This window comes from Triticum aestivum, chromosome 1D, assembly GCF_018294505.1.
Source record: "Triticum aestivum cultivar Chinese Spring chromosome 1D, IWGSC CS RefSeq v2.1, whole genome shotgun sequence".
In the NCBI taxonomy this organism is placed as follows: domain Eukaryota; kingdom Viridiplantae; phylum Streptophyta; class Magnoliopsida; order Poales; family Poaceae; genus Triticum; species Triticum aestivum.
Genome location: NC_057796.1, coordinates 419,228,590 through 419,253,595, shown reverse-complemented (window position 1 = coordinate 419,253,595; position 25,006 = coordinate 419,228,590). Strand labels below are relative to the sequence as shown.

General features: G+C 39.3%; 1 protein-coding gene across 2 annotated transcripts; it reads right to left on the bottom strand.

Moving 5' to 3' along the window:
* Nucleotides 1-368: 368 nt before the first annotated feature.
* LOC123182546 (putative disease resistance protein At1g50180) lies at nucleotides 369-4,158 on the bottom strand. Of its 2 annotated transcripts, none has more exons than XM_044595152.1 (4): nucleotides 3,978-4,158; nucleotides 2,097-3,738; nucleotides 952-1,976; nucleotides 369-836 (listed from the first exon to the last, which is right to left on the bottom strand). In XM_044595152.1, exons 2-4 carry the CDS (start codon nucleotides 3,664-3,666, stop codon nucleotides 819-821), a joined length of 2,613 nt encoding a protein of 870 aa, XP_044451087.1. In that variant the 5' UTR covers nucleotides 3,667-3,738; nucleotides 3,978-4,158; the 3' UTR covers nucleotides 369-818. The 2 variants fall into 2 exon arrangements, with proteins under 2 accessions (XP_044451087.1, XP_044451088.1); XM_044595153.1 differs by having other exon boundaries at nucleotides 2,097-3,727.
* Nucleotides 4,159-25,006: the final 20,848 nt, after the last annotated feature.

The following is a 25,006-nucleotide window of genomic DNA, read 5'->3' as shown; positions in this document are numbered from 1 at the left end:
TCCGACTCCCCTCTAGTTGGGTTTCTAAGTTTCACATGCATCTGAATAAAAAAATTCAAAATTAATTTCTCAGGAAAACATTAGCTATGTGTTAAAAATGTATCATTATATTTGCGTTGAAAGGAAGTTATCAATAGTATAATTTTATAACATATACCGCATATATTATTGACCAAATTAATTGTTAACTTCTTAACTGAAAAATGTACCAGATTTATAAACCCGATGGACGTGAAGGCGCAAGTCAGACTACGGTAGACAACACCTCAATGAAAAGGAATACTTACATACTCACACATGATACATTAGATGGAGCACATATAGGTTACTTAGACCAGTTTACTCCATTACATTTTTTTTGAGGAATATCGCGCTTTATTGATCAAGTATAATCAAGAGAGAGTGCCTCCCGGATACAATCCGGGGTTACATGAAAAATAGTGTCACTAGAGGACTCACAAGATCTAGCTAGAATATGTGCCGCGACATTCGACAAACGATTTACATGACTAAAGCGAACAGACGAAAAGACCGACGCCAACTCCTTGATATCAGCAGTGATGAGCCCCGTCGAAGCATTGGTTCTCTGGATAACTGACAAACAGTCTGACTGCAAAACGGCCCTTCAAAATCCTTCATCACGGGTGAGAGCCACCGCACGCCGTAGCGCCAGTGCTTCAGCTAATTCTGGGGTATTTGAGGGAATCATGTAGCTTTAAGTCGGAGCATGCATACTGTGAAGTAATGAGTGCCTTGGGAGTCAGGAAACTCTTCCTCTGCTTCGTAGTCAAAGATCTTGCGATGAATCATGCAAGGCCTCACGGTGAACGTTTCACCTGTGCAAAATGTGCACGAGAAATTGAGCACAATGAGCCGTTAAGTCGATCCAACTAATAAACAATAATTGACTCCAAAAACGATAATATTTCCACAAGCTTCATATGTGCATACCTTCCATCCTCTCCTTTGCAGCTCATACAATGTATTATCATCTTCGGTAATCCGAGGCACATTGAACAGTTCAATATCACCTATGAGGAGCCGAACATGCAACAAACCCTCGGGGAGCTTCCCTATCTGCCTGCATCTCCGTAGTGCAAGGTGGGAGAGCCTTGGCATCGACCCAACATCCATCCGCCACTCCTCAATGGAGAACTCATCAAGTTTTAGCGATTGCATGCGATGAAACCCTTTGGCAGAGCATGACATGATTCGGCCACGATATCCGGATAACTCCAGCACCACAAGAGATGGAAGCTTCTCCAAGATTGGCATCGGATCTTGTTCAATGATATCAGCAAATAGAACAAGACACCGTAGGCTTTGTGGGAACTTAGCGGGGATCGTCTTGAGCACACTAAATTTGTTGAGATAAATATCGACAAGATGAGGCATGTTTGCAAATATGTTAATCACTTCTGATGGGATACGGCTAATCGCCCAAGAGAAGGTCGTTAGTTGATTCATCTGGCCCAAAAAAATAACCATGTTATGACGTCGGTATTTAGTTTTGGCACGCGTAAGATATAACTCAAAGGTCTGGAGCTCTTTATGTCGCAGACTCCTTGGTGGGGAAAACTCATTTCCAAGATAAACATGCCTTAGAGTAGGGATATCCCAGAGGGACTTTGGTACTACCGAGTCCATTTGTGTGCATTTTAGATCTATAGTCTCCAAGTAAATGAGTTGTCCTATTGAAGAAGGCAATGTCACACCTTTGCATCTTCTAAGCCTGAGGTATCTTAGGTAAATGCACCCACCAATTATCTTAGAGAAATTTTCCAGACTAGAATCTTCCATATGAAGAACCCTCAACAATTTTAGCTGGTTGGAAAAGGATACTGAAGGAATTCTAAAGACAACAAGTGTTCGTGCTGAATTAGATATGCTTTCATGGCAAATTAGATCGCCATTCAAGTTTTGGACAGAAGAACGATATGATATCATGGTATTAGATGAAGATGGACCACCTTGTCCTGCATTTTAGTTTTGCAAAGAGCATATACACGTCAGCAAATTAAGAAATCTAATGATTTGTAATAACACCAAAATTAAATTAAAGATATAAACTTACAATGAGAGGCGAGGAAGCCTACCTGCAGTTTTGTTGATGACATCAAGAAAACCATCTTGCCTTGCTTCTTCTATGCACCAGTCACGTAGAATGTCATGAATTCTTACTGTTAGAATGCATCCATGTACCTCACTTCTCTCAATAACTTGGACCAAGTTTCTCTGAGCCAACTCGAGTACATACTTATGTGCTGTTTCTTCTAGTTTATGATTTGGTAAATGCGGAATGAATTTTTCTGCTATCCATACTTCAATAAGAGCCAACACAGATATTTTGTAATCTTCTGGAAAAGCGGCAAAATAGAGGTAACACGATCTCAAGTGATGATTTGCCAGGTCTTTGTAACTGCGAGCTAGTATTTCTCGCATCATCTGTCCATTCTTGGTTGATGGCCAATCCAAGAGTATATCACACCATGTTTGTGTGTTTAGATTCCTTGATAGATAGCCTCCCAAAACCGCAAGGGCAAGAGGTAATCCATCACATTTTCTTGCAAGGTTTCTCCCTAGTTCTTCAAACTCATACACATCAATTATTGTTCTCCTTATGTATGATGGTAGAGCTTTGCTGTTAAAAAGTTTCCAACTTTCATCTTCGTCTAACTTCTTCAAATGATGAACATGGGTTGGCATTTGTATATGATTTGCGACATCTTCCTTTCGAGTGGTTAAGAGTACTCTACTGCCATTACTTGCATTTGGAAAGGCTTTGACCTTTCTGTTTATTTGGTCCCATGTGTCGGTTTCCCACACATCATCGAGAACTACCAAGTATCTTTTATGCAAGAGAAAGTCATGGGTTTTCTTTCCCACCTCATACTCTTCCATTTGTTCAAGTGAATCACCCCTTGTCCCCATTATTTGTTTCATAATATCCTTCATTAAATCAATGCCCTTATACTTTTCAGATACAGTCACCCAGGCAATTTTCTCAAAGTGTTGTTCAACTATAGATGAAGAGTAGACTTTTCTAGCAAGTGTTGTTTTTCCCGCACCACCCATGGCAACTATGGAGACAACACTAAGATCCTTCTCTGTGTCAACTAATTTATCAACTATTTCTTCGTATTCATCTTCAAAACCAATCATCACAAAATCATCTTCAATGTTTTCGTACATAAGACCATACTCTTGTTGAGAATCACCATCTAAGTGAACCTTGTCAACAACACTACTGTCTAAATTAAATTTCAAACGTTCTGCGCTTTGAAATATCTCATCGAGCTTCCTTCTTACACGCTTGATTTCAACACCGACTTTGTGAAGAGTGATCAAGTCACCGGGTAAGTGAGCATACCTTGAGATGGCACCCAAGAAGCCCTTCTTGAGCCTGTTTCTCTTGCCCATGTAATCAGCGACCTCGATGACATTCTCAGCCTCATATGAGACGGCCCTGATCTGGCTGACCCAGGTAGCCACACGGTCATCTCCTGATCTCCATTTAGCATCGGCAGATTTCAGGTACCACTTCAGTCGCTCCAGCTCATTTTTCAGGCACTCCACTTCAAGGTTGACTCCACATAGCAGGGTGGTCTCCTGAACGGCAAGGTTGCTCACGTTCCCGACGATGGCCTTAACGGCAGACTCGGCCATCGATTGCTCTTCCTTGTATCTGCTCTCAAATTAGTGCACTTCGTTTTGTAACCAATTTCTTCTGCAAATAATCTAGAATCAATGTCAGTATTAGTAAATTCTCGATCTCTACTGTTTTGTTGAAGTACGGATAGCTAGAATGGTTAATTTAGAGAACCTATAAAGATGATAGCACTTGAGCTTCCAACTCTACTAGAACTCGGCAATTTCATTAGTGGCCTATGGACCTGGCGAGAGTGAGCCTTGGATTTGTACAGAAGAAGAGGAGGGAAAAGAGGAGCAAGAGACTCACGGCTCTAGGGGATTCATACCTGGCTGTATTCTCCTTGATGCTTGCCGGTTTGCTCTGCGTGTGCTGCGACCTGCTGCTCTATGAGAGTCGTCCCACAGAGTTCTAAACGGCGGCCAGCGTCGGTGCGCGCTTGGCCGCCAGGCTTTGCCGTGCGCTCTCTCTCTCACACACACACATTTTAGACCGTGGATGTCAGTGACGAGCTGGACATTCATAGGGATGCAGCGAGCCTCTTATCCACTTGCTTTCCAAGCCACTCAATGCAGAAATTGGGAGTTCCATTCCTTTCCATTATTTATACAATAATCTTGGTGGATTTGGTGAACATGGGCCTACACGCACCCAATTTAGCAAAATAATTAAAAGAGTCAAATATTTCTGAATTTTTTTAGCAACAAATATGGTTTAGAGAATGAATTTTCAGGACCCGGGGGCCTAGACTCCCGCTTATCTGAGCATCCACCAAGAAACTAAATTTTGAGATTTGTGCCCTGTCTTGGCCGCCAGTTGGATTAGCAGGCCTGTGTGAGCAGTAATTTTGCAAGCAGAAATTTCTCGTACAACGAGCCTTGCCCGGCCACTGCAGCTGCTGACACAAGAGAAAGACAAAGATCGAAATCCAAGAGAGAAGCTGCATGTGATATTTAGAGAAAGAAAAATGTTTCTTTGAAAATCTAAAGAGAGAGATAGGATGTGACTATGAGAGAGAACTCATCTTTTTGAGAGAAGTGAGAGAAAGAATGTTTTTACTCAAGTGGGAAAGAGAACCTGTGTCAGAGGGAGAGGTTATTTCTTGGTAAAATATACTTTTGTCTGCAAGTGAGAGATACTTTGTTACACTGTGAGAGAGTTTCGCAGGTGCATGCAGAATCTGCATGCGAGACATGGCGTGGGGGAGAGAGATGAAAAGAGATGTGACTTGTCTTGTCAACAGACACCAGCCTGCACCGCTGTCGGAGCTGAGTACCTCTATTAAAATCGTGAAATGGCCTGGACACGCATGCTTCCACTGCAAATGCTCTGTGGTTTGTCAGAAGTCAGAACAGAGCACGAATCTTGACGATGCTCCACGCACAGGATAACCGAGGGTCGGGACTCCCGGGTGCTACCACATCTTTTCGATATGGTTTACTGTTGTACTCATGTACAAAGTTTCACGACAAAATAACTTTCGTAGGCATCTTGGCAAACAAAACAAAATTACACAGTTACAAAAAAGGAACTCCCTCTGTCCCACAATGAGAACTAGATCAGCAACGCGCATTGGCGCGAGGGTGCCGGTCCCAACAATGTGCCCAAGCAAGTAATGGTGAAGTTAGTAGAAAGTCAGGCTTAGAGTACGTATTCAATCAGGATACCAAAATAAAAGAAAGAAGAAACATTCATATGTAATCAAAGCATGACATCATCCATGGATACCAAAATATTGGTACACCACATTTGAAGGATGTAATGTTCATATACAGGGTAAATTAAAGGATGCAATGTTCATACACGTAAATATTGAGTACAAAAGGATGAATAGACGTGCCGAAGGGGACGTGTTCACAGAAGGAGAGGGATATCACACAGTAGTTTACACGGTGCATCACAGGAGCTGGTGGCATTATATATCATCGCGTACTTGCAAGAGTTAGAATAGGTGATCTGTGACCTCCATAGATGATCAACGGCATGGCCTTGGTGTGAAGAAATCAATTGGTGCAAACACCTCATGTTGTTGTGCCTAAAGACTGTCTTTTTATGGCATGCAACCTCTTCCATAGATGATTACTTCTGCCCTTAAGGTTATGTGCCACCACTTCAATATTCATAAGGGTCACGTTTGTCGATGTATCCACGGCACGGGTAGGAGGAAAGCCATGTGCTATCACATTATGAAGCTGGTCTGAGAAGGAGCTCATGTATCTCAGAGCATATATCCGCTGGGAGATGGTAGCACGGGATATCTTCAACCGGTTTGGATGGCGGTCATGTAATAGGATAGGCAATTAGTTTACCTATCTTTCTTATGCCAGCCGGTTGTGGCTTTTTGTGGCGAGTTTGTTTTTCGCCTTTTTGGCTCTTGGTGAGCACTCCTTTATTTTCGTTTTGAGACTTTAAGACCTTGTTGAACCTATTTATTTATTTAATAAGTTGGTCGTATGCATCGTTCAGATGCAGAGGCCGGGGAGTCCCCCCTTTTCGAAAAAAAGTAACCTTTGGCACTTGTTTATCATGTCAAATGCCTCATCGATCCCGAGTCTCAGATAAGCAAAAGTCTTTCTGCATTCTGCTCAGCCTGTCATAGTTTAGATCCTTCACTATAATGTTTCTGGAGTTCTCCATGTACCTCATCGTGTTCTCATTGAGCCCGAGCCTCATATGGCCTTGTGAAGCCCAAGATGCTCTAACAGGATATCAATCATCATTCTAACTGGATCCTTACGATGCTTGCCTCGGCCTGTGTCATAGGACATTTCAAAATAGTTATATGATTTTCCAGAGTACTAAAGTTGACAGCAGTTGGTTTTATACCACGAAAACAAAGGTCTGGGTAACTAAAGGATGGCAATCTTTGTTGTGCAAGAGTTTTATTAGACTCTTACTGTCCTGTTCTACAACTGAGACATAGTAATTGATAAAGAAAATCAAATGCTACCATGAATTATAAGATAAACCAACAGAAAATCTAAAGCCTAATAATCAGACAAAGTCACACACATGAGCAGACCGCTTCATGTATTGTACAAAGAACAATAGCCTAGGAAACCGTATCAACAATCAATCGAGTTTGCTACGAAGAAACTCCCAAGGACAAGCGTCAATTCTGGTGTTTCCAACTTTAATGATAGGCTAATCAGAACAAGAGGCCAAGTAGTCCTGGATAATCATAGTGAGAAGTCTAATTAAACAATATTAAGTGCAAGAGAGGCAAGGTGACTAATTAAACAGTGCGCCAGGAACAGCCAGAAAAAGACGATTGCACCGTTGTAGTTCCTGTAGTGCTTGTATTTTGCATCAAGTAGACCAACGTTACCAAGAACGACACTAAGCATAGCCTTTGGCCTGACCATCTCGTCAGTTAATGAGACGCCAAACAATTAGTATAATATATTTGGAAACAGAATGTGCGAGGCCAGCCTCAAAAATAAGAATGACACGATAAGTAAAAAATCAACGGTCGCACAAGTTAATCTATGAATAGGTGGTATTTAGATCGCTTAATAAATTCATTAGGTGAATATTCATGCTAGATAAAAATTAATATCACAAGTAAATCATAGTCAATAGATCTGGAGTATTCTCTTAAAAGGGTGTTCTACTGGACCAAGAGACTCCCAACAATAGAACTGCAGCTACTACTGATAACCGAGCAGCAATTTTATACACGGCCCGAAGAACAGTAAAATTCACTAAGATAAACCCTAGATTGATACTACAGAAGTACGGAATTTATAAGCGACCGACAGCTCGTGTGTACCTTGTTCATTGGTGGCACTGTGGACAGGATTTTCCCTGTTCCTGTAGCCGGCGCGGTGGAGAAGAGTTCCCTCCATGCATTGATTGATATTGAGTCGTCAGTTGCTTTCAAATCACAAAGAACTACATTAAACAAAAATGAATTTAGTTAAGGATGCCTGTCCTGCATACAGTAAAATGCATTGCTGCAAAATAATGTCCCGAAAGCTTTAATTCATGCATAGGTAGCCAATTCAGGTATTTCTTTTCAATTCAATAAACACACTAAATTTGATGATAAACAAAGGGATTAGCCCCTGGGTTGTTCTGCCCACATCCTGGGATGTACACTGATCGGCCTATGGCATTGTAAAACTCGCCTCCTAGGAATAAATAACACCAAGAAAATAAATAAGCAAATAATCATTTGCTCTCCTAATTTTGTAGAGGTATAGGCAGTGAACTAATTGATTTGCATGTGCATGGCAAAGAAGAAATTTTTAATTTGTTCCCAAAGCAAAGCACAATGGCTTCCCAAGACAACATATCCGCATCAAGTTCATTACAAATAGTAGAGTTGCAAGAAACCTATATAGTTCCAATAAGCAAAGTGAACATTATATCAGGTAAAACAAACATAGAGCTCAACAACTCAATAACCATCATTAGAAGAGATTCATGTCCCATATCTCATGAAAATACAATGATGAAATTTGTTTGAGATGTAGTTCTTCTAAAAATGGAGCACCTACAAAGCATACTATTTGATAGTAGTCGTTAATGATCATTGTCACAAACAATGGGCATGGACAGTCGAGTCAACGAAGCAGCAGAATACAAGGAGGTATAAACCACTTAAACCTGAACATTTACACTTAAACCAGGGGATAAAAATACGGCAAGTTGTGGCAACAAACAATTCATTCTGAAACCACATGAATGCCAACATAGAAAACAGAGAATGGTAGAGGAGAATCACCTGCAACAATGCAGGTCCAAGGAAGCAGCAGGCTTTAACAATGGCACCATAATGTGACGATCCTTGCTCCTTCCACAATGTGGCTATTATTGGAGGTACATGAAAATCAACGGAGAAACATGTTCTAATTAGCATAGAATTACAGGGAACACCATAAAAAAAGAACAACATATTTTTTTATAAGCATATGATAGATGTGCATCATCAAGCCACCAGTGATGGAGGTCACAGTGTCCTTTCAATGGTGGCAGCAAATTAGGAAATTCTACAACATCTAATGGAAAATAGAACAATATATTGTTTTATAAATGCAGAAGAACATTCAGTTACAACACATTCATTTATTCAGACACAAAATAAGCATCCACCTTGAATAAATCAAGTCAGAAAGTGACATTCAGCTATGTAATAATGCAGTAAGAATCACTAAAAATTCGTTAGGAAGGAAATACATCAATATACATGCATATGAACCTACTATAAACCAAGTTAATGCTGGCATGGCCATCAGTTAACTTCACATCATCCAAGAAAACAGAACAATATTACCAGTTTGAGAGAACAGTAGCTTTATCATCGATGCACTGTGTAACACTTCTATCATACCAATGACCATAGCCGGCCAATGACTAAACCACAACTCCCTTGGACCTGCTGCTTGGTAGAGGAGAATCACCAGACAACTAAAATAAGCCTCTAACTGAACCAAACGCAAAGACCGGCTAAACAACATGCAAGGGATACATCACAACTATGGAAATCAAGGAAATATGAGAGATAACGGGTGTCAAGTGTATGCCAGGAAATTTCTGAGCTTACTGGGAACATGGCTACACTAGTGCAGAACCGGGCTTTAGCGCCGGTTCATAAGGGCCTTTAGTGCCGGTTCTGCAACCGGCACTAAAGAGTGGAGACTAAAGGCCCCCCCTTTAGTACCAGTTCGGCACGAACCGGCGCTAACGTGCCACCACGTGGCACGAGCCAAGCCCAGGTGCGTGTAGGACATCAGTACCAGTTGGTAACACCAACCGGTACTAAATGTTTGGGTGTGTTTTGGTTTTAATTTTTATTTTTCCTTTAGTTTTGTGTTTTCAATTTAATTTAGTGATTGTTTTACATGATAATGAGTTGTTAAATCATTAGGTGAAAGTACCGCAGATTAGTTTCGACTGGATGCATGTGGATCCTAGCTAAGTGATCAAGTATATGCCATATCCATATTACTTGATCACTTAGTGATCTAAGTAATATGGATATGACATATACTTGATCACTTAGCTAGGATCCATCCAGTTGAAACTAATATGCGGTTTCTTTCATAAATGATATAATAACTCATCATCATCATCATCATCATCATATTAATATAAAAACTCTTGCATCATATCATCACCAACAACAGTATATACTAGCTAGCAAAGATATCATCGAGTTCAACATGGTCATGATATTATAAGCGTTCATAACAACACAAAAGCAAATCACTCTTTGAGATTAAGTTCAGGACGAAGAACACGGACACGCATGAGAGGACAACAAGTACTAAGAGCATGATAACTAGCTAAATCACTCCTGCTGCTCTCTCTCAGGTAAAATAGCATAGAACATTATAGCTCTCCTGATTCATCATATTGGAGCATGCAGACGAACTTGTCTCCTAATCGTGGGCTGTGCTTCTGATTGCTGCCCCCTAGTACTTCTCTGCGATCGTTAACAATTTTGCTCCAATCTTTCACTATTAAGCATTCATCGCTTTCAGAAATTCTGAATGCACTCATGTGCACTGTAGGATATCTTGGCTGTAAGCTAACAATTGACATGCGACCTTTAGTCTCGATACACTGAGGCACAACTGTCATCGGGAGTCCCTGTTGAAGAACATCGTATAGTAATTAATATACTTAGCAATGAAAGTTTAGCTTGAAAAATAATGTATGCAAAAGATGCACTGAGGACTAATAGTAAAAATCTTACCATCTTTCCTAAATACATGTGACCGTAGTTCAATATGATCACTATTGGTCGCACATTTTGAGTACTAAGATTTTCAAATTCAGGAAAATGATTTCTCTTAACAGCATCAAGATCCTCAAGCCATGAAACATAATGACTTATCTCCTCGCAGTTTAGTTCAGCTCCGGGACAGTAGTAGGTCCTGTCTACCAAGCGCCGGACATGTTTGCTTGAATGGAAATAAGTTGTCAATAGAAATTAGTTGTCAACTATTTTTGAATAAACAATATCAAAGACATAAATATGGTTGAGAAACTCACATAATGGTAGAACTGGAGGCGTTTGCACATCGACCCAGATGTCTCTATTACCTTCAATATCATCTTCCGGACGAATATCAAAGGTGATAACCATATCAGGCTCAAATGCATAAGCCTTGCATAGTGCTTGCCAAGTTTTGCATTCAAAATAGGTGTACGTGTCTGCATTGTATAATTTGACGTTGAAAGTATAACCATGCTCGGTCTTCAGGTAAACTCTCTTTACCTCCATAGTTTCCATAGCACTGAAACCTATCTTATCCAAGATAAAAATTCTTGCATGGCAGGGGATGCGCTAGTAGAATAGTGAAAATTTAAAATTATAAGTTGAAGCAAATGAAGCATATATAAGTCATGCTTAATTACGAAAAAAGACTTGTCGTTGTGACTTACTGTATCCACTTCGAAGGTCTCATCCAGCTTGATGCTGAAGCTCCTATCATCAACAAGGAAATTTCTGTCGCACAGGCCGCGCTGGTCTTCACAGAATTCACACTTATGTTCATATAGGTGAAACATTAAACACTTACTAGTTCTATTAATTCAACTAATTCAACTACTTCTATTAGTTCAACTAGTTCTATTAATTCAACTAATTCAACTAAGCATTTAATAAAAATAAACTTGTTCTATTAATTTTTTTACTAAAATAAAGTAGCTAGTTCTATATAGTAATATTTTAATTAGATCATCAAATCTCATATATCTAAATTTTCTTACTAAAAATAAACTAGTTCTATTAATTCAACTAAGAATTTACTAAAAATAAACTAGTTCTATTAATTTTCTTACTAAAAAATATATATAAAGAAGCTATATATAGTAATATTTTAATTAGATCATCAAATCTCATATACCTAAATTTTCTTACTAAAAATAAACTAGTTCTATTAATTCAACAAATTCAACTAAGAATTTACTAAAAATGAACTAGTTATATTAATTTTCTTACTAAAATATATAAAGTAGCTATATATAGTAATATTTTAATTAGATCATCAAATCTCATATACCTAAATTTTCTTAGTAAAAATAAACTAGTTCTATTAATTCAACTAGTTCAACTAAGCATTTATTAAAAATAAACTAGTTATATTAATTCAACAGAAAATTTGACATGCATTAATCTAAACAACAGAAAACAGAAAATAAGTAAAAAAAAGTGTGTGTGTGTGTGTGTCTGTGTGTGTATGTGTGTGTGTGTGTGTGTGTGTGTGTACGAGCGGGGCGGCGGCGTACGGGCGGCAGGGACGGCGCGACGGGCAGCGGGCCGGGGGCGACGGCGCGAGACGGCGACATGTACGGGGCGGCGGGCTGGGGGCGACGGGGACGGCGAAGACGGGCGGCGGGCCGGGGGCGACGGCGGCGCGGCGGGTCGCGCGACGACGGGGGCCGGCTGGGGCGGCGACGACGGCAACGGGGGCGGTGACGACGACGGCGACAGAGACGGGCTGGGGCGCGACAGGGGCGGCGACGGGGGCGAAGAACAAACTGAAACGAACTGAAAATATTCGTAAGTGGTGCTTATATAGCGGTGGCCATTAGTACCGGTTTGATCCACCAACCGGTACTAAAGGCCTATTTTGGCCAGGCCAAGGGCGGGAAGAGCAGGCCTTTAGTACCGGTTGGTGGCTCCAACCGGTACTAAAGACGCACCTTTAGTACCAGGTTGGGCTACCAACCGGTACTAAAGGGGGTGCGCTGCCACCCGCGGTGTAGAAAATTTAGTCCCACCTCGCCGGGCGAAGGCCAGCCGCACTGGTTTATAAACCCAGCCGCGGCTGCTACTTTGAACTCCCTTGTAAAGCAGGATTCTGGGCCTAACTATGGCACGCTGCCCTGTGAGCTTGCTGGCCCTTGTGGGCCTGAATTTCCATGCCCGTGGTCTAGCAGGCCCACTGGGCAGCGCCCCAATAATTTTTTATATAGTTTTTTTCTTTTCTTCTTTATTTATTTTTTTCTATTTATTTCTGAGTAGTTTTTTATATAGTTTTTTCTTTTCTGCTTTTTTTATTTTCTTCTATTTATTTCTGATGAGCTTTTTCTTTTCCCCAAATCGGTAAATGACTGAAAAATAGCAAATGCTGTCAGAAAGTGTTGAAAATTTTTTATATAGTTTTTTCTTTTCTTCTTCATTTATTTTCTTCTATTTATTTCCGAGTAGTTTTTTATATAGTTTTTTTTCTTTTCTGGTTTTTTTCTTTTCTTCTATTTATTTCTGATTAGTTTTTTATATAGTTTTTTTCTTTTCCCCAAATCGGTAAATGACTGAAAAATAGCAAATGTTGTCAGAAAGTTTTGAAAATTGATGACGTCGCTTTGAATGGTGCGTACGAAACGCAAAAAAGTCTGGAGTTGTAATAAGTTTAAAAAAAATGAAGTGCCAGTGTAACAAATGAGTTCTCGTCCGAAACCCTGATACTCCGAAAGAGATTGTCCAGTTTATACACGAAGTGCATCCAATTTTTGCCGTAACCCTCTCTACTGTTTTGCACATGCTATGTGGGCGAAATGATGATACCATGCCAAGTTTCGACATTTTCTGAGTTCATTTTGTAGTGATTTTCAATTTCACGGTCATTTAGCTCTCTAAACAAATCGGTAAATGACTGAAAACTAGCGAATGCTGTGAGAAAGTGTTGAAAATTGATGACGTCGCTTTGAATGGTGCGCACAGAACGCAAAAAAGTCTTGAGTTGTAATAAGTTTAAAAAAATGAAGTGCCAGTGTAACAGATGAGTTCTCGTCCGAAACCCTGATACTCCGAAAGATATTGTCCAGTTTGTACACGAAGTGCGTCCAGTTTTTGCCGTAACCCTCTCTACTCTTTTACACATGCTATGTGGGTGAAATGATGCAACCATGCCAAGTTTCGACATTTTCAGAGTTTATTTTGTATTGATTCTCAATTTCACGGTCATTTAGCTCTCTAAACAAATCGGTAAATGACTAAAAAATAGCAAATGATGTCAGAAAGTTTTGAAAATTGATGACGTCACTTTGAATGGCGTGTACGGAACGCAAAAAGTCTGGAGTTGTAATAAGTTTCAAAAAATGAAGTGCCCATGTAACAGATGAGTTCTCGTCAGAAACCCTGATACTTTGAAAGAGATTGTCCAGTTTGTACACAAAGTGCGTCCAGTTTTTACCGTAACCCTCTCTACTCTTTTGCACATGCTATCTGGGTGAAATGATGATACCATGCCAAGTTTCGACATTTTCAGAGTTCATTTCGTAGTGATTTTCAATTTCACGGTCATTTAGCTCTCTAAACAAATCGGTAAATGACTGAAAAATAGCAAATGATGTCAGAAAGTGTTGAAAATTGATGATGTCGATTTGAATGGTGCGTACGGAACGCAAAAAAGTATGGAGCTTTAATAAGTTTAAAAAAATGAAGTGCCAGTGTAACAGATGAGTTCTCGTCCGAAACCCTGATACTCCGAAAAAGATTGTCCAGTTTGTACACGAAGTGCATCCAGTTTTTGCCGTAACCCTCTCTACTGTTTTGCACATTCTATGTGGGCGAAATGATGATACCATGCCAAGTTTCGACATTTTCTGAGTTCATTTTGTAGTGATTTTCAATTTCACGGTCATTTAGCTCTCTAAACAAATCGGTAAATGACTGAAAAATAGCAATGCTGTCAGAAAGTGTTGAAAATTGATAACGTCGCTTTGAATGGTGCGCACGGAACGCAAAAAAGTCTTGAGTTGTAATAAGTTTAAAAAAATGAAGTGCCAGTGTAACAGATGAGTTCTCGTCCGAAACCCTGATACTCCGAAAGAGATTGTCCAGTTTGTACACGAAGTGCGTCCAGTTTTTGCCGTAACCCTCTCTACTCTTTTGCACATGCTATGTGGGTGAAATGATGATACCATGCTAAGTTTCGACATTTTCAGAGTTTATTTTGTAGTGATTCTTAATTTCACGGTCATTTAGCTCTCTAAACAAATCGGTAATGACTAAAAAATAGCAAATGATGTCAGAAAGTTTTGAAAATTGATGACGTCGCTTTCAATGGTGTGTACGGAACGCAAAAAAGTCTTGAGTTGTAATAAGTTTAAAAAAATGAAGTGCCCATGTAACAGATGAGTTCTCGTCACAAACCATGATACTTCGAAAGAGATTGTCCAGTTTGTACAGAAAGTGCGTCCAGTTTTTACCGTAACCCTCTCTACTCTTTTGCACATGCTATCTGGGTGAAATGATGATACCATGCCAAGTTTCGACATTTTCAGAGTTCATTTCGTAGTGATTTTCAATTTCACGGTCATTTAGCTCTCTAAACAAATCGGTAAATGACTGAAAAATAGCAAATGATGTCAGAAAGTGTTGAAAATTGATGATGTCGATTTGAATGGTGCGTACGGAACGCAAAAAAGTATGGAGCTTTAATAAGTTTAAAAAAATGAAGTGCCAGTGTAACAGATGAGTTCTCGTCCGAAACCCTGATACTCCGAAAAAGATTGTCCAGTTTGTACACGAAGTGCATCCAGTTTTTGCCGTAACCCTCTCTACTCTTTTGCACATTCTATGTGGGCGAAATGATGATACCATGCCAAGTTTCGACATTTTCTGAGTTCATTTTGTAGTGATTTTCAATTTCACGGTCATTTAGCTCTCTAAACAAATCGGTAAATGACTGAAAAATAGCAATGCTGTCAGAAAGTGTTGAAAATTGATAACGTCGCTTTGAATGGTGCGCACGGAACGCAAAAATGTCTTGAGTTGTAATAAGTTTAAAAAAATGAAGTGCCAGTGTGACAGATGAGTTCTCGTCCGAAACCCTGATACTCCGAAAGAGATTGTCCAGTTTGTACACGAAGTGCGTCCAGTTTTTGCCGTAACCCTCTCTACTCTTTTGCACATGCTATGTGGGTGAAATGGTGATACCATGCTAAGTTTCGATATTTTCAGAGTTTATTTTGTAGTGATTCTTAATTTCACGGTCATTTAGCTCTCTAAACAAATCGGTAATGACTAAAAAATAGCAAATGATGTCAGAAAGTTTTGAAAATTGATGACGTCGCTTTCAATGGTGTGTACGGAACGCAAAAAAGTATGGAGTTGTAGTAAGTTTAAAAAATGAAGTGCCCATGTAACAGATGAGTTCTCGTCAGAAACCCTGATACTTCGAAAGAGATTGTCCAGTTTGTACACGAAGTGCGTCCAGTTTTTACCGTAACCCTCTCTACTCTTTTGCACATGCTATCTGGGTGAAATGATGATACCATGCCAAGTTTTGACATTTTCAGAGTTCATTTCGTAGTGATTTTCAATTTCACGGTCATTTAGCTCTCTAAACAAATCGGTAAATGACTGAAAAATAGCAAATGATGTCAGAAAGTGTTGAAAATTGATGACGTCGCTTTGAATGGTGCGTACGGAACGCAAAAAAAGTATGGAGTTTTAATAAGTTTAAAAAAATGAAGTGCCAGTGTAACAGATGAGTTCTCGTCCGAAACCCTGATACTCCGAAAAGATTGTCCAGTTTGTACACGAAGTGCATCCAGTTTTTGCCGTAACCCTCTCTACTGTTTTGCACATTCTATGTGGGCGAAATGATGATACCATGCCAAGTTTCGACATTTTCTGAGTTCATTTTGTAGTGATTTTCAATTTCACGGTCATTTAGCTCTCTAAACAAATCGGTAAATGACTGAAAAATAGCAAATGCTGTCAGAAAGTGTTGAAAATTGATGACGTCGCTTTGAATGGTGCGCACAGAACGCAAAAAAGTCTTGAGTTGTAATAAGTTTAAAAAAATGAAGTGCCAGTGTAACAGATGAGTTCTCGTCCGAAACCCTGATACTCCGAAAGAGATTGTCCAGTTTGTACACGAAGTGCGTCCAGTTTTTGCCGTAACCCTCTCTACTCTTTTACACATGCTATGTGGGTGAAATGATGCAACCATGCCAAGTTTCGACATTTTCAGAGTTTATTTTGTATTGATTCTCAATTTCACGGTCATTTAGCTCTCTAAACAAATCGGTAAATGACTAAAAAATAGCAAATGATGTCAGAAAGTTTTGAAAATTGATGACGTCACTTTGAATGGCGTGTACGGAACGCAAAAAGTCTGGAGTTGTAATAAGTTTCAAAAAATGAAGTGCCCATGTAACAGATGAGTTCTCGTCAGAAACCCTGATACTTTGAAAGAGATTGTCCAGTTTGTACACAAAGTGCGTCCAGTTTTTACCGTAACCCTCTCTACTCTTTTGCACATGCTATCTGGGTGAAATGATGATACCATGCCAAGTTTCGACATTTTCAGAGTTCATTTCGTAGTGATTTTCAATTTCACGGTCATTTAGCTCTCTAAACAAATCGGTAAATGACTGAAAAATAGCAAATGATGTCAGAAAGTGTTGAAAATTGATGATGTCGATTTGAATGGTGCGTACGGAACGCAAAAAAGTATGGAGCTTTAATAAGTTTAAAAAAATGAAGTGCCAGTGTAACAGATGAGTTCTCGTCCGAAACCCTGATACTCCGAAAAAGATTGTCCAGTTTGTACACGAAGTGCATCCAGTTTTTGCCGTAACCCTCTCTACTGTTTTGCACATTCTATGTGGGCGAAATGATGATACCATGCCAAGTTTCGACATTTTCTGAGTTCATTTTGTAGTGATTTTCAATTTCACGGTCATTTAGCTCTCTAAACAAATCGGTAAATGACTGAAAAATAGCAATGCTGTCAGAAAGTGTTGAAAATTGATGACGTCGCTTTGAATGGTGCGCACGGAACGCAAAAAAGTCTTGAGTTGTAATAAGTTTAAAAAAATGAAGTGCCAGTGTGACAGATGAGTTCTCGTCCGAAACCCTGATACTCCGAAAGAGATTGTCCAGTTTGTACACGAAGTGCGTCCAGTTTTTGCCGTCACCCTCTCTACTCTTTTGCACATGCTATGTGGGTGAAATGATGATACCATGCTAAGTTTCGACATTTTCAGAGTTTATTTTGTAGTGATTCTTAATTTCACGGTCATTTAGCTCTCTAAACAAATCGGTAATGACTAAAAAATAGCAAATGATGTCAGAAAGTTTTGAAAATTGATGACGTCGCTTTCAATGGTGTGTACGGAACGCAAAAAAGTCTTGAGTTGTAATAAGTTTAAAAAAATGAAGTGCCCATGTAACAGATGAGTTCTCGTCACAAACCATGATACTTCGAAAGAGATTGTCCAGTTTGTACAGAAGTGCGTCCAGTTTTTACCGTAACCCTCTCTACTCTTTTGCACATGCTATCTGGGTGAAATGATGATACCATGCCAAGTTTCGACATTTTCAGAGTTCATTTCGTAGTGATTTTCAATTTCACGGTCATTTAGCTCTCTAAACAAATCGGTAAATGACTGAAAAATAGCAAATGATGTCAGAAAGTGTTGAAAATTGATGATGTCGATTTGAATGGTGCGTACGGAACGCAAAAAAGTATGGAGCTTTAATAAGTTTAAAAAAATGAAGTGCCAGTGTAACAGATGAGTTCTCGTCCGAAACCCTGATACTCCGAAAAAGATTGTCCAGTTTGTACACGAAGTGCATCCAGTTTTTGCCGTAACCCTCTCTACTGTTTTGCACATTCTATGTGGGCGAAATGATGATACCATGCCAAGTTTCGACATTTTCAGAGTTCATTTTGTAGTGATTTTCAATTTCACGGTCATTTAGCTCTCTAAACAAATCGGTAAATGACTGAAAAATAGCAATGCTGTCAGAAAGTGTTGAAAATTGATGACGTCGCTTTGAATGGTGCGTACGGAACGCAAAAAAGTCTTGAGTTGTAATAAGTTTAAAAAAATGAAGTGCCAGTGTAACAGATGAGTTCTCGTCCGAAACCCTGATACTCCGAAAGAGATTGTCCAGTTTGTACACGAAGTGCGTCCAGTTTTTGCCGTAACCCTCTCTACTCTTTTGCACATGCTATGTGGGTGAAATGATGATACCATGCTAAGTTTCGACATTTTCAGAGTTTATTTTGTAGTGATTTTCAATTTCACGGTCATTTAGCTCTCTAAACAAATCGGTAAATGACTAAAAAATAGCAAATGATGTCAGAAAGTTTTGAAAATTGATGACGTCGCTTTCAATGGTGTGTACGGAACGCAAAAAAGTCTGGAGTTGTAATAAGTTTAAAAAATGAAGTGCCCATGTAACAGATGAGTTCTCGTCAGAAACCCTGATACTTCGAAAGAGATTGTCCAGTTTGTACACGAAGTGCGTCCAGTTTTTACCGTAACCCTCTCTACTCTTTTGCACATGCTATGTGGGTGAAATGATGATACCATGCCAAGTTTCGACATTTTCAGAGTTCATTTCGTAGTGATTTTCAATTTCACGGTCATTTAGCTCTCTAAACAAATCGGTAAATGACTGAAAAATAGCAAATGATGTCAGAAAGTGTTGAAAATTGATGACGTCGCTTTGAATGGTGCGTACGGAACGCAAAAAAAGTATGGAGTTTTAATAAGTTTAAAAAAATGAAGTGCCAGTGTAACAGATGAGTTCTCGTCCGAAACCCTGATACTCCGAAAGAGATTGTCCAGTTTGTACACGAAGTGCATCCAGTTTTTGCCGTAACCCTCTCTACTGTTTTGCACATGCTATGTGGGTGAAATGATGATACCATGCCAAGTTTCGACATTTTCAGAGTTCATTTTGTAGTGATTTTCAATTTCACGGTCATTTAGCTCTCTAAACAAATCGGTAAATGACTGAAAAATAGCAAATGATGTCAGAAAGTGTTGAAAATTGATGACGTCGCTTTGAATGGTGCGTACGGAACGCAAAAAAGTCTGGAGTTGTAATAAGTTTAAAGAAAATGAAGTGCCAGTGTAACAGATGAGTTCTCGTCCGAAACCCTGATACTCCGAAAGAGATTGTCCAGTTTGTACACGAAGTGCGTCCAGTTTTTGCCGTAACCCTCTCTACTCTTTTGCACATGCTATGTGGGTGAAATGATGATACCATGCCAAGTTTCGACATTTTCAGAGTTCATTTTGTAGTGATTTTCAATTTCACGGTCATTTAGCTCTCTAAACAAATCGGTAAATGACTAAAAAATAGCAAATGATGTCAGAAAGTTTTGAAAATTGATGACGTCGCTTTGAATGGCGTGTACGGAACGCAAAAAAGTCTGGAGTTGTAATAAGTTTAAAAAAATGAAGTGCCCATGTAACAGATGAGTTCTCGTCAGAAACCCTGATACTTCGAAAGAGATTGTCCAGTTTGTACACGAAGTGCGTCCAGTTTTTACCGTAACCCTCTCTACTCTTTTGCACATGCTATGTGGGTGAAATGATGATACCATGGCAAGTTTCGACATTTTCAGAGTTCCATTTCGTAGTGATTTTCAATTTCACGGTCATTTAGCTCTCTAAACAAATCGGTAAATGACTGAAAAATAGCAAATGATGTCAGAAAGTGTTGAAAATTGATGACGTCGCTTTGAATGGTGCGTACGGAACGCAAAAAAGTCTGGAGTTGTAATAAGTTTAAAAAAATGAAGTGCCAGTGTAACAGATGAGTTCTCGTCCGAAACCCTGATACTCCGAAAGAGATTGTCCAGTTTGTACACGAAGTGCATCCAGTTTTTGCCGTAACCCTCTCTACTCTTTTGCACATGCTATGTGGGTGAAATGATGATACCATGCCAAGTTTCGACATTTTCAGAGTTCATTTTGTAGTGATTTTCAATTTCACGGTCATTTAGCTCTCTAAACAAATCGGTAAATGACTGAAAAATAGCAAATGATGTCAGAAAGTGTTGAAAATTGATGACGTCGCTTTGAATGGTGCGTACGGAACGCAAAAAAGTCTGGAGTTGTAATAAGTTTAAAAAAATGAAGTGCCAGTGTAACAGATGAGTTCTCGTCCGAAACCCTGATACTCCGAAAGAGATTGTCCAGTTTGTACACGAAGTGCGTCCAGTTTTTGCCGTAACCCTCTCTACTCTTTTGCACATGCTATGTGGGTGAAATGATGATACCATGCAAGTTTCGACATTTTCAGAGTTTATTTTGTAGTGATTCTCAATTTCACGGTCATTTAGCTCTCTAAACAAATCGGTAAATGACTAAAAAATAGCAAATGATGTCAGAAAGTTTTGAAAATTGATGACGTCGGTTTGAATGGCGTGTACGGAACGCAAAAAAGTCTGGAGTTGTAATAAGTTTAAGAAAATGAAGTGCCCATGTAACAGATGAGTTCTCGTCAGAAACCTAGATACTTCGAAAAAGATTGTCCAGTTTGTACACGAAGTGCGCCCAGTTTTTACCGTAACCCTCTCTACTCTTTTGCACATGCTATCTGGATGAAATGATGATACCATGGCAAGTTTCGACATTTTCAGAGTTCATTTCGTAGTGATTTTCAATTTCACGGCCATTTAGCTCTCTAAACAAATCGGTAAATGACTGAAAAATAGCAAATGATGTCAGAAAGTGTTGAAAATTGATGACGTCGCTTTGAATGGTCGTACCGAACGCAAAAAAGTATGGAGTTTTAATAAGTTTAAAAAAATGAAGTGCCAGTGTAACAGATGAGTTCTCGTCCGAAACCCTGATACTCCGAAAGAGATTGTCGAGTTTGTACACGAAGTGCATCCAGTTTTTGCCGTAACCCTCTCTACTCTTTTGCACATGCTATGTGGGTGAAATGATGATACCATGCCAAGTTTCGACATTTTCAGAGTTCATTTTGTAGTGATTTTCAATTTCACGGTCATTTAGCTCTCTAAACAAATCGGTAAATGACTGAAAAATAGCAAATGATGTCAGAAAGTGTTGAAAATTGATGACGTTGCTTTGAATGGTGCGTACGGAACGCAAAAAAGTCGGGAGTTGTAATAAGTTTAAAAAAATGAAGTGCCAGTGTAACAGATGAGTTCTCGTCCGAAACCCTGATACTCCGAAAGAGATTGTCCAGTTTGTACACGAAGTGCGTCCAGTTTTTGCCGTAACCCTCTCTACTCTTTTGCACATGCTATGTGGGTGAAATGATGATACCATGCCAAGTTTCGACATTTTCAGAGTTCATTTTGTAGTGATTTTCAATTTCACGGTCATTTAGCTCTCTAAACAAATCGGTAAATGACTAAAAAATAGCAAATGATGTCAGAAAGTTTTGAAAATTGATGACGTCGGTTTGAATGGCGTGTACGGAACGCAAAAAAGTCTGGAGTTGTAATAAGTTTAAGAAAATGAAGTGCCCATGTAACAGATGAGTTCTCGTCAGAAACCCAGATACTTCGAAAGAGATTGTCCAGTTTGTACACGAAGTGCGCCCAGTTTTTGCCGTAACCCTCTCTACTCTTTTGCACATGCTATGTGGATGAAATGATGATACCATGCCAAGTTTCGACATTTTCAGAGTTCATTTCGTAGTGATTTTCAATTTCACGGTCATTTAGCTCTCTAAACAAATCGGTAAATGACTGAAAAATAGCAAATGATGTCAGAAAATGTTGAAAATTGATGACGTCGCTTTGAATGGTGCGTACGGAACGCAAAAAAAGTCTGGAGTTGTAATAAGTTTAAAAAAATGAAGTGCCAGTGTAACAGATGAGTTCTCGTCCGAAACCCTGATACTCCGAAAGAGATTGTCCAGTTTGTACACGAAGTGCGTCCAGTTTTTGCCGTAACCCTCTCTACTCTTTTGCACATGCTATGTGGGTGAAATGATGATACCATGCCAAGTTTCGACATTTTCAGAGTTCATTTTGTAGTGATTTTCAATTTCACGGTCATTTAGCTCTCTAAACAAATCGGTAAATGACTGAAAAATAGCAAATGATGTCAGAAAGTGTTGAAAATTGATGACGTCGCTTTGAATGGTGCGTACGGAACGCAAAAAAAGTCTGGAGTTGTAATAAGTTTAAAAAAATGAAGTGCCAGTGTAACAGATGAGTTCTCGTCCGAAACCCTGATACTCCGAAAGAGATTGTCCAGTTTGTACACGAAGTGCGTCCAGTTTTTGCCGTAACCCTCTCTACTCTTTTGCACATGCTATGTGGGTGAAATGATGATACCATGCCAAGTTTCGACATTTTCAGAGTTCATTTTGTAGTGATTTTCAATTTCACGGTCATTTAGCTCTCTAAACAAATCGGTAAATGACTAAAAAATAGCAAATGATGTCAGAAAGTTTTGAAAATTGATGACGTCGCTTTGAATGGTGCGTACGGAACGCAAAAAAGTCTGGAGTTGTAATAAGTTTAAAAAATGAAGTGCCCATGTAACAGATGAGTTCTCGTCAGAAACCCTGATACTTCGAAAGAGATTGTCCAGTTTGTACACGAAGTGCGTCCAGTTTTTGCCGTAACCCTCTCTACTCTTTTGCACATGCTATGTGGGTGAAATGATGATACCATGCCAAGTTTCGACATTTTCAGAGTTCATTTTGTAGTGATTTTCAATTTCACGGTCATTTAGCTCTCTAAACAAATCGGTAAATGACTGAAAAATAGCAAATGATGTCAGAAAGTGTTGAAAATTGATGACGTCGCTTTGAATGGTGCGTACGGAACGCAAAAAAAGTCTGGAGTTGTAATAAGTTTAAAAAAATGAAGTGCCAGTGTAACAGATGAGTTCTCGTCCGAAACCCTGATACTCCGAAAGAGATTGTCCAGTTTGTACACGAAGTTCGTCCTATTTTTGCCGTAACCCTCTCTACTCTTTTGCACATGCTATGTGGGTGAAATGATGATACCATGCCAAGTTTCGACATTTTCAGAGTTCATTTTGTAGTGATTTTCAATTTCACGGTCATTTAGCTCTCTAAACAAATCGGTAAATGACTGAAAAATAGCAAATGATGTCAGAAAGTTTTGAAAATTGATGACGTCGCTTTGAATGGTGCGTACGGAACGCAAAAAAGTCTGGAGTTGTAATAAGTTTAAAAAAATGAAGTGCCAGTGTAACAGATGAGTTCTCGTCAGAAACCCTGATACTTCGAAAGAGATTGTCCAGTTTGTACACGAAGTGCGTCCAGTTTTTGCCGTAACCCTCTCTACTCTTTTGCACATGCTATGTGGGTGAAATGATGATACCATGCCAAGTTTCGACATTTTCAGAGTTCATTTTGTAGTGATTTTCAATTTCACGGTCATTTAGCTCTCTAAACAAATCGGTAAATGACTGAAAAATAGCAAATGATGTCAGAAAGTGTTGAAAATTGATGACGTCGCTTTGAATGGTGCGTACGGAACGCAAAAAAGTCTGGAGTTGTAATAAGTTTAAAAAAATGAAGTGCCAGTGTAACAGATGAGTTCTCGTCCGAAACCCTGATACTCCGAAAGAGATTGTCCAGTTTGTACACGAAGTGCGTCCAGTTTTTGCCGTAACCCTCTCTACTCTTTTGCACATGCTATGTGGGTGAAATGATGATACCATGCCAAGTTTCGACATTTTCAGAGTTCATTTTGTAGTGATTTTCAATTTCACGGTCATTTAGCTCTCTAAACAAATCGGTAAATGACTGAAAAATAGCAAATGATGTCAGAAAGTGTTGAAAATTGATGACGTCGCTTTGAATGGTGCGTACGGAACGCAAAAAAGTCTGGAGTTGTAATAAGTTTAAAAAAATGAAGTGCCAGTGTAACAGATGAGTTCTCGTCCGAAACCCTGATACTCCGAAAGAGATTGTCCAGTTTGTACACGAAGTGCGTCCAGTTTTTGCCGTAACCCTCTCTACTCTTTTGCACATGCTATGTGGGTGAAATGATGATACCATGCCAAGTTTCGACATTTTCAGAGTTCATTTTGTAGTGATTTTCAATTTCACGGTCATTTAGCTCTCTAAACAAATCGGTAAATGACTGAAAAATAGCAAATGATGTCAGAAAGTTTTGAAAATTGATGACGTCGCTTTGAATGGTGCGTACGGAACGCAAAAAAACGTTGGAGTTGTAATAAGTTTAAAAAAATGAAGTGCCAGTGTAACAGATGAGTTCTCGTCAGAAACCCTGATACTTCGAAAGAGATTGTCCAGTTTGTACACGAAGTGCGTCCAGTTTTTGCCGTAACCCTCTCTACTCTTTTGCACATGCTATGTGGGTGAAATGATGATACCATGCCAAGTTTCGACATTTTCAGAGTTCATTTTGTAGTGATTTTCAATTTCACGGTCATTTAGCTCTCTAAACAAATCGGTAAATGACTGAAAAATAGCAAATGATGTCAGAAAGTGTTGAAAATTGATGACGTCGCTTTGAATGGTGCGTACGGAACGCAAAAAAAGTCTGGAGTTGTAATAAGTTTAAAAAAATGAAGTGCCAGTGTAACAGATGAGTTCTCGTCCGAAACCCTGATACTCCGAAAGAGATTGTCCAGTTTGTACACGAAGTGCGTCCA

Coding starts and splice junctions, on each gene's coding strand:
- LOC123182546 (XM_044595152.1), bottom strand. CDS start 3,666: ATGGCCGAGTCTGCCGTTAAGGCCATCGTCGGGAACGTGAGCAACCTT. Junction 1,977..2,096: donor TGTCATCAACAAAACTGCAG/GTAGGCTTCCTC, acceptor ACTAAAATGCAG/GACAAGGTGGTCCATCTTCA.